The following is a 9,636-nucleotide window of genomic DNA, read 5'->3' on the forward strand; positions in this document are numbered from 1 at the left end:
GATGGTGCCTGCCAGGGCACTGGGGCTGCTCCTCTGCGTGCAGCTCTGCGGGGGTGAGTGGTGGGGCTGGCCGTGGGGCAGGGGCTGGCCGTGGGGCAGTGGGCAAGCGGTGGGGCAGGGAGCAGCCGTGGGGCAGGCACCCCCCGGGCTCAGCAAGGTCCCTGGGGTTGCCCGCAGGCAGCGGGGAGCTGCGGCTGGTGGATGGCGGCGGGCGCTGCGCCGGCCGGGTGGAGGTGAAGCACGAGGGCGAGTGGGGCTCCGTCTGCAGCTACGACTTCGACTGGGACCACCGGGGCGCTGGCGTGGTGTGCCGTCAGCTGGGCTGCGGTGCGGTGGCCCGGGCATCCCCGTACGCCCCGTTTGGGCAGGGCAAGGGACGCATCTGGCTGCATCCATTTTGTCGAGGCGGAGAAGCCACCTTGCAGGAGTGCCTCCACTTTGGCTGGGGCCAGCCGTTCTGTGGCCACGAGTGGGACGTGGGGGTGACCTGCACAGGTGAGGCGGGGTGGTGGTGACGGGGATGCCGTGCCAGGACCCCCAGGACTGGACTGAGGTTGGTGCCTGGTACAGAGGCGGTGGAGCTGCGGCTGGCGGCTGGCAGGGGACCCTGTGAGGGGAGAGTGGAGGTGAAGCTGCGGGGACGCTGGGGCACGGTGGCGGACAATGCCTGGGACATGGAGGACGCCGAGGTGGTGTGCCAGCAGATGGGCTGCGGCTCGGCTGTTGGTGCCTACCACAGCTCCCTCTTTGGCCAAGCAGAAGGTTCTATCAGCTTGGCGGTTGTTGACTGCCATGGGGCTGAGAAGGCCCTCTGGGACTGCAAGATTCAAGGCTGGGGACCCTACAATGGCCCTCATGCCTACGACACTGCTGTAGTCTGCCAAGGTGAGAGCTGGGGACATGCGGTGCTGCAGGGAGCCCCATCGTCCGCATCCCCCTCAGGAGCCCTCCTCTCCCGGCAGGGTTCTCCCGTCTGGCTGGAGGGGACGGCGCCTGCTCGGGGCGGCTGGAGGTGCGGCAGGGCCGGGCCTGGGCCACCGTCTGCCACGGCCACGTGGACCTCAAGGCCGCCCAGGTGGTCTGCAGGGAGCTGGGCTGCGGCACGGCAGTGGCCGTCCCCGGTTCCGGCCATTTTGGGGCAGCAACGGGGCCGCTCTGGGACGGCGCCTTTGAGTGCAACGGCAGCGAGCCACTCCTCGCCAACTGCGCCCGGAGGCCAACCCACGGCCAGTCCTGTGCTGGCCCTGCTTCTATCGTCTGCTCACGTAAGTGCTGGGGCTGGGGGCCTGGGGTGGACCCTTGCAGAGTGGGGTGCCCAGTGGGTCCCTGCTGTGCTGCCCCCCCAGCACCCTCTCTCCACCGCAGCCTACACCGGTTTCCGTTTGGCGGATGGCGGCTCGGGCTGCGCCGGGCGGGTGGAGGTGGAGGCGCAGGGGACATGGGGACCCCTGTGTGCCACCGCCTGGGACCTGCCCGACGCCCATGTCCTGTGCCGCCACCTGGGCTGCGGCCCTGCCGCCTCCCTGCCCCCAGGAGGCCATTTCGGGACGGGCACGGCGACGGGGCCGCTGCGGCGCGATGCCTTGAGCTGCAGCGGGAGCGAGCGGCACCCGGGCGAGTGCCCCGTGGCGGTGCTGGGGGAGCCCGCCTGCCCCCCTGGCCATGCCGCCACCGTCAACTGCTCAGGTGGGTGTAGGGGACGCGGGGACCCGTGGCAGGCAGGGAGCAGTGCCCGTCCCCACGGCATGGCCGGGCTCTTGCAGGCGCCGCTGAGCCCCTGCGGCTGCTGGATGGGGAGAGCCGGTGCGACGGGCGGCTGGAGGTGGCCACAAGCCCCGGGGACTGGGCCCGTGTGACTGCGGGGCCGTGGGACGACCGAGCTGCCTCCGTGGCTTGCCGGCAGCTGGGCTGCGGTGTGCCAGAGAAGGTCTACGCTGTGCCGGCCGCCAGCTTGGGCCCTGTGGAGCTGCAGGAGCTGCGGTGTGCTGGCACCGAGGAGCGCCTGGCGCAGTGCAACGCCTCGGGGCCTGCCGCAGCGCCCAGCCACAGCCCCACAGAGGCGGCCGTTGCCTGCTCAGGTGAGTGCGCCGGGAAGGGCCGCGGGTGCCCAGCGGGTGCCCCCAGCCCCATCCTGGCCCTCCCGTGCAGGCAGCCGGCGGCTGAGGCTGGCGGGCGGCCCCGGGCGCTGCGCCGGCAGGGTGGAGGTGTACACCGAGGGCGCCTGGGGCACCGTCTGCCAGGACGCCTGGGACCTGCCAGATGCCGACGTCGTGTGCCGCCAGCTGGGGTGCGGACGGGCCCTGGAGGCGCCCGGCTCTGAGCGCTTCGGGCCCGGCGTGGGGACGCTGTGGCCGGGTGCCGGGGGCTGCTCGGGGACGGAGGCGGCTGTCTGGGACTGCCCAGCCCCAGCACGGCGTGGCTGCCGCCGGGGCGGTGGTGCCGGTGCCGTGTGCTCAGGTGAGCACTGTGATCCCTGAGCTGGGGAGCAGTCCCCACTGCCCGTGGGGTGCGCGCTGCCCCGCGAGGTGCCGTGACCCCGCTGTCCCCTGTTGTTGCAGGGCTGCTGCGTCTGGCGGGGGGCAGCAGCAGCTGCAGCGGGCACCTGGAGGTGCTGCGCGAGGGGACGTGGGGCCGCGTGTGCGCCAACGACACCAGCCCCGCCACAGCTGCCGTTGTCTGCCGCCAGCTGGGCTGTGGCACCGGGGGAGGCTGGAGGCCGTCCCCGCACAGGGCTCTGTCCCCGCCTGGCTGGGCTGGGTGCAATGCCAGGAGGGGGCCCCCTCGCTCTGGCGCTGCCCCTCGGCGCCCTGGCACCTGCAGTCCTGCGGCCCTGCCGGGGTCACCCACATTGCCTGTGACGAGGACACCGAGGGCACGAGCGGGGCCACCACAACTGCAGGTAGCAGCTGTCAGCCTGGGGATGATTGCACAGGTGGCTGTGTCCATGCCCACTGCCCCCTGCCCCTGCTGCTGTGCGGATCCCGGCCTCACACTGCCCCTCGCCATCCCTGCAGGTGTCACCAGCAGCGTTGCCCCACTGACAGCAGTGTCGGGGAGCGTGCCGGTGCCCACGGTCCTGTGCGTGCTCCTGGGGACGTTGCTGGGCCTGGCCCTGGCAGCCCTGGCTGTGCAGGCACACCACGCACGGGTGCGACGCCGAGGTGGGCGCTGCTTTGGGAGTCTCCATGGGGCTGTGGGGAACAGTGGATCATGCCGTTGCAACGTGTACTTCCTTACAGACCCCGTCAAAGCCACGGACGCTGGCTCTGAGGCCGTGTATGAGGAGCTGGATTACAGCCTGATGCCCGAGTACCAGGAGGTGCCCAGCTGCACAGGTGGGAGCATGGTCGTCCCTGGGGCCTGGGGCTTTCCCCATCCGTGGCTTAGCACACAGTACCCCCTTCTCCACCGCAGGCTCCCTATCCAAGGGCTCAGGCACGAAGCTGGATGATGATAACTGGGATGGTTACAAGGAGAAGAGCAACCCCAGCGCAACCCCAGGTAGGGGAAGGGGAACTCAGCAGGGACTGGAAGGCACAGGGGACCCAAGGAGAAGGGTCATGGCTGAGCAGTGGTACTGGGGAGCTGAGGGGATGCGTCCCTTGCGGCTGCGTCCTCAGCCCCGGTCCCTCCATGCCTGGCGCAGCCCCTCCAGCCCAGCCTGGGCACGGCCCCCCGGATGGCTACGACGATGCTGCGGCCGTGCCGGAGAAGCTCCCGGCTCCCCATGGCGGGGACGTCCCGGCGCAGCCCCATGGGGACACGGGCTATGACGACGTTGATGTCAGCACTCTGAGGACAGCACCGTGAGGAGGCCCTGGGGACACAGCTGCAAGAGGGGGCTCCGGCCACAGGGAGGGGTGGCCGTGCCACGGGGGGGCACCCGTCCCTGCCCAGCCCTCAGCACACTGCAGAAACGGCTCCATCGGCCCGCCCGCACCCGTTGCCCAAGGTTACGCCAGGGTCCTTGTGAAGTTTTTCAGCATGGCCTTTCCCTGCACAGCGCTCTTTCCGATTAAAGCCCCCAAGTGCTTGGAACCTCGCTCCCAGTACCAGTGCCTCTCTCTCTCCCGGGTCCATCGTCTGTCCCTCGGGGCCACGGGGCAGAGCTGAGGCCCGCAGGCACGTCCCCATTGCTCTGGGCACGCAGGAAGGACGGGGAAGAGCCCAGGGCTCGGCCCCGGGGCCTTCCTTTGGCCGCAGAGCTGCATGGTCTCCCCGACAGGAGAACAGGCTGAGGGAAGGCCACGGCGCTTCCCAGGGACACTTCCCCTGCCCCAGCACCCCCAGCGCCACACGCCCGGGGCGCGGCGAGGAGATCGCGTGCACCCTCAGCAAGCTGGCAGAGGTCACCAAGGTGGGCAGGAGTGTTGATGTGCCTGAGGGCAGGAAGGCTCTGCAGAGGGACCTGGATAGGCTGGACCGATGCGCCTAGGCCAACTGTACGAGGTTCAACAAGGCCAATGCCGCGTCCTGCACTTGGGGCACAACAACCCCATGCAAGGCTGCAGGCTGGGGGCAGAGTGGCTGGAAAGCTGCCCGGAGGGAAGGGAGCTGGGGGGATTGGTGGGCAGGTGGCTAAACAGGAGCCAGCGGTGTGCTGATGTGGCCAAGGGGGCCAACAGCCTCCTGGCTAGTATCAGAAATAGCGTGGCCAGCGGGGCGAGGCAAATGATTGTCCCCCTGTACTCAGTCCTGTTGAGGCCACACCTTGAGTACTGCGTTCAACTCTAGGGCCCCCACTACAAGAAGGACACGGACCAGTCCAGAGGAGGCCATGAGGGTGATCAAAGGGCTGGAGCAGCTCTCCTCTGCAGACAGGCTGAGGGAGTTGGGGTTGTTCATCCTGGAGAAGAGAAGGCTCCGGGGAGACCTTCCAGTGGCTTTCCGCTACTTAAAGGGGACTACAGGAAAGCTGGGGAGGGACTCTTCATCAGAGACTCTGCATCATGGCCTCTCATCCCTGCAGGGAGGCAACCGCACCTCCCACTTGAGTGTTATCAGCAAACTTGCTGAGGATGCATTTCATTCCCGCATCCGGATCATGGAGAAAAATGTTGAACAGGACTCGCCCTAGAGCTGAGCTCTGGGGAACAGTGCTAGTTACTGGCCACCAAACACCTGGAGAAGCAAGCGCATTCCCCAGAGATGACAAAGGGTCTAGAGGGGAAGACATGTGAGGAGTTGCTGCCCTGGCAGCCAGGAGGGCCAACCGCACCCCGGGGTGCATCAGGCACGGCATTGCTCGCTGGCAAAGGAAGGGATTGTCCTGCTCTGCTCTGCCTGCTGCGGCCTCACCTCGAGCACTGCGTGCAGTTTGGGCACCACGGTATAAGGACATAAAATTTAGAGAGTGTCCAAAGGAGGGCTACAGAGATGGTTAAGGGTGTGGAGGGGAAGACGTGTGAGGAGCAGCTGAAGTCCCTTGGTTTGTTCAGCGCAGAGCAGAGCAGGCTGAGGGGAGGCCTCATGGTGGCCTGCAGCTCCCTCACGAGGGGAGCGGAGGGACAGGCGCTGAGCTCTGCTCTCTGGGGACGGCGACAGGACCCAAGGGAATGGCATGGAGCTGGGACAGGGGAGGGTCAGGCTGGGTGTTAGGGAAAGGTTCTTTACTGGGAGGGTGGTTGGGCACTGGGACAGGCTCCCCAGGAACATGGTCACAGCACCGAGCCTGCCGGAGTTCAAGAAGCCTTTGGACAACATTCTCAGACACATGGTCTGATTATTGGGTGGTCCTTTGAGGACCCAGGAATTGGACTCGATGATCCTTGTGGGTCCCTTCCAACTCGGCACATTCCATGATTCTGTGATTCTTCCTCCTGCCATGGCCACGTGGCCCTGCCTTGGAGTAGCCTGCCTCGTCCTCTTCGTCCTCCTCCTCCTTCTCAGTAGGAGTTTCTGCCCTTACTAAACGAGGTGACTTTGGCATCCATTGTTTCGTCTTGTGGACAGAGGTGACTGAGAGCGGCATGGGTTGGTTCTCTGGCCCAGCCGCAGGGCCTGTCGCAGGGGCTGGCATGGCTGCATGTTGTAGTGATTTCTGTCTCTTTGGAATTGCCGGCGTGATGGCCCACCTTTCTCAAACATTTAACTAGGTTTTTAGGATTCTGCACCTGTTCAGGGCAAAAGTTCCAAAGCATTGGAGGTGCTTATGTGTAGATATATATATATATGTATGTATATGTGTATGTATGCAGATATATAGCCAGTGATATAGCACCTGTCAGGCTGAAGTTAACACACGTGAAGATATAAGAGCATGTCATAAAAAGATTGATTTTTTTTTACACTAGGCTTTCTGTTATGCCTACGGGAGTATTGCCAAAGGAATTTTCCCAAAGGAAAACAACTGCCATTTCTCAAAAACTGAAGAAGAAGGAATATTAATTATGTTAATTAAACTGAAATACATTTTACATTTTCAAATATTTATATCTGAAGACAGTGGCAGAGAGGGCCGGGTCCTGCTGTGATGGTTTTACCCTGCTACGCAGCTGAGCTCCACCAAAACCGCTCTCTCACTCGGCCTCCTTGATGACAATAGGGGAGATAATATGATGGAAAGGGCTCAAGGGTTGAGTTAAAGACAGGGAGATTGCTCACCAGTTACGGCACGGGCAATACAGATCAGTGTAGAGAGATCAATATAATTTCTTTCCTATCATTAGCAGACTAGAAGAGTGAGAAACTAAAAGCGTGCTAAAAACACCTTCCCCCATCCACCCTCTTCTACGTCCCCCCTGAGCGGCGCAGGGGAACAGGCAATGGGGGCTGCGGTCAGTCCCTGACGCTTTGTCTCCACCGCTCCTTCACGGTCACTCTCTGCCCCTGCTCCACGTGGGGTCCCTCCCACGGCATGCCGTCCTTCCCGAACTGAGCCTGCTGGGGCTGCCCACAGGCAGCGGCACTTCAAGAATTGCTCCCACATGGCTCCGTACCACGGGGTCCATCCATCAGGAGCAAACTGCTCCAGCTCGGGTCCCCCCACGTGTGGCAGCTCCCCCCAGACCCTCTGCTCCTGCGTGGGCTCCTCTCCATGGGCTGCAGCTCCAGCCCGGAGCCTGCTCCTGCAGGGGCTCTCCATGGGCCGCAGCCTCCTCCAGGCCACATCCACCTGCTCCACCGGGGGCTCCTCCACGGGCTGCAGCCTCCTCCAGGCCACATCCACCTGCTCCACCGGGGGCTCCTCCACGCGCTGCAGCGTGGAGATCTGCTCCCTGTGGGACCCATGGGCTGCAGGGGGACAGCCTGCTCCACCAGGGGCCTCTCCACAGGCCGCAGGAGAACTGCTGCTGGATCGGGGAACGTCCTGGATCGGGGCCCCCAGCACAAGAAAGATGTGGACCTGTTGGAGCGAGTCCAGGGGAGGGCTGCAAAGGTGATCAGAGGGCTGGAGCAGCTCTCCTATGAAGAAAGGCTGAGAGAGCTGGGGCTGTTCAGCCTGGAGAAGAGAGGGCTCTGGGGAGACTTCCTTGCGGCCCTTCAATACTTAAAGGGGTCTTATAAAAAGGATGGAGAAGGACTCTTTACTCAGCTAGGCAATGCCAGGAACCAGTGGGAATGGCTTTAAACTAAAAGAGGATAGATTTAGATTAGACATTAGAAGGAACTTCTTCCCTGTGCGGGTAGTGAGGCAAATGTAGTAAGCTAGTGGGTGGCATCTGTGCCTATGGCAGGGGGTTGGAGTTAGATGGTCACAGAATCACAGAATTGCAGGGGGTGATGCCAGAGCAGTGCCAGAGTGAGCGCCGCAGGGGCGGGTGGCTCCATGTGACGTCACACGCGAGGCAGCGTGATGTCACCGAGCAGGCAGTGTGACGTCACCGCTCGAGGCAGTGTGACTGCGCAGCCCTCCCCGTTTATGTCCAGGTGCCGGCAGAGCCTGGCCCAGCTTGGCTCGTGCCTGCACTCCTGCCCAGCGTGTCTGCGAGGCTTGGAGGGCTGAGCGAGGATTCGGTCGGGCCGTGCTGTGGGGCCGCCGGCAGCTGCTCTGGGTGCCCGTCCCCACAACATTCGCCTGTGTTTCCCCGGCCCTGTGCGCTCACAGCAGCGCAGGTGAGCTGTGCGGGGACGCGTCCCCGTGGGGGGGCGTGGGGCAGGCGCTGGGGCTCAGGGAGCTGCCAGGGGCAAGGCCTCAGCCTGGCTCCATGCCAGCAGGGAGCACGGGATGGCACAGCTGCGGTGGGCCAAGGAGAAGCCGAGTTGCCCCCTGTACGAGGGCAGGCTCCAGTCCATCAAGTACTCGGTGCGGTCGGCTGACGACTACCTGGAGTGTCCCGTCCAAGAGCCCGCAGAGCAGCTGGGGGACGGCCGGCAGGACGAGCAGGGGGCTGCGGGGCCGCTGCTCAGGGCTCCTGAGCGCAGCTTCCCGCCCCAGCTCTGGGCAGCCTTCTTCCGGGAGCAGCTGGCTGACACCAGGCCCCTGCTGGCGTGGCTGCAAGAGGAGCTGCGGAGGATCTACGGCAGCCAGTGGTGGGACGTGGCTGTGGTGCAGGGAATCGTCCTCGCCTCCCTGTGCATCTTCGGGCTGGACCAGCAGGCCCTGGTGTGGCAGCTGCAGCCTTCCCTCCACAGCCACACGGTGCCCTTCGTGGCACGGCTTGTCACCGTCACTGCAGAGCTGTACAGAACCGAGGTGCGCCAGCAGCAGGACCGCCGGGATGCCTGTGCTGCCAGGGGGCAGGAGGGCAGCCCTGCGGCCACCCCTGCTGTGGGAGGAAGGCCAACAGGAAGGGCTGGGAGAGGCAGCAGCAACAGGGCCGTCTTCCCTTGGAAGCAGCCCCAGCCCCTACACCCCTGGCCGGGGCAGGGACCACTCACTTGGGGGGGCCCTGGCACCCCCCAAAGAGGAGGGCCAGCAGCAGCCCCCAGGACTCTCCCCAGCCCCACAAGAGACCGCCCCGACGGCAGCACTAGACGGGCACCCTGCAGAAGCACCAGCCACAGCTGCAAGGAACAACGGGGAGGCTCTCGGTCCTTGGCCTAGGCTGCCACAAAATAAAGATATCTAAAAGGAGATGCGTGCCTTTCTTTCCTGGACGGCGTTTCATCTTCCTCCCCTTGTTGCTGACATCACCCCATAAGCCCCAGCTGCTACCTCTGCTCCCTCCAGAGCTATGGCACGGTGCCTGGAGCATCCTTGCTGTTGCTTGCGGCCCCACCAACACCACCCCAGCAGCTCTTCTCTTGGGGTCAGCTGGTGGCAGCTTTGGCTGTCCGTTTGGGTGGCATCCCTGCCTATGGCAGGGGGTTGGAGTTAGATGATCTTTTAGGTTAGACATTAGAAGGAACTTCTTCCTTGGAAGGGTAGGGAGGCACTGGAACAGGTCAAGAGTTGCCAGGAGAAGTTGTGGATACCCCATCCCTGGAGGTGTTCAAGGCCAGACTGGAGGGGGCCTTGGCCAACCTGACGTAGTGGGTGGCATCCCTACCTATGGCAGGGGGTTGGAGTTCCAACCCAAGCTAGTCTTTGATTCTCCCCAGCACCCAGAGCAGAGCTCACACGCAAACAGGGCCTGGAGGCGAGGGAACCGCAGGACGGGAGCAGCAAAGGGGCCGGCTCTTACCCCATTTGCAAGGGCCCTGATGGCCCCGCTCTGCTTCATCGTGTCCCTGCAGCTGGCAGCCTGCGTGCCT

The 9,636-nt window shown here is 64.4% G+C and overlaps 1 protein-coding gene across 1 annotated transcript; it reads left to right on the forward strand.

The window, feature by feature from the left end:
- LOC121070610 (scavenger receptor cysteine-rich type 1 protein M130-like) lies at positions 1–5,077 on the forward strand. The gene is given in 11 exon segments (XM_040557993.1): positions 1–53; positions 178–495; positions 571–885; positions 963–1,265; positions 1,366–1,686; positions 1,764–2,078; positions 2,149–2,457; positions 2,559–2,705; positions 2,708–2,899; positions 3,015–3,319; positions 4,970–5,077. Coding segments are annotated over 11 exon segments (2,685 nt in total). The 5' UTR covers position 1.
- Positions 5,078–9,636: the final 4,559 nt, after the last annotated feature.

The sequence above is a fragment of the Cygnus olor genome, chromosome 5, assembly GCF_009769625.2.
Source record: "Cygnus olor isolate bCygOlo1 chromosome 5, bCygOlo1.pri.v2, whole genome shotgun sequence".
Taxonomy (NCBI): domain Eukaryota; kingdom Metazoa; phylum Chordata; class Aves; order Anseriformes; family Anatidae; genus Cygnus; species Cygnus olor.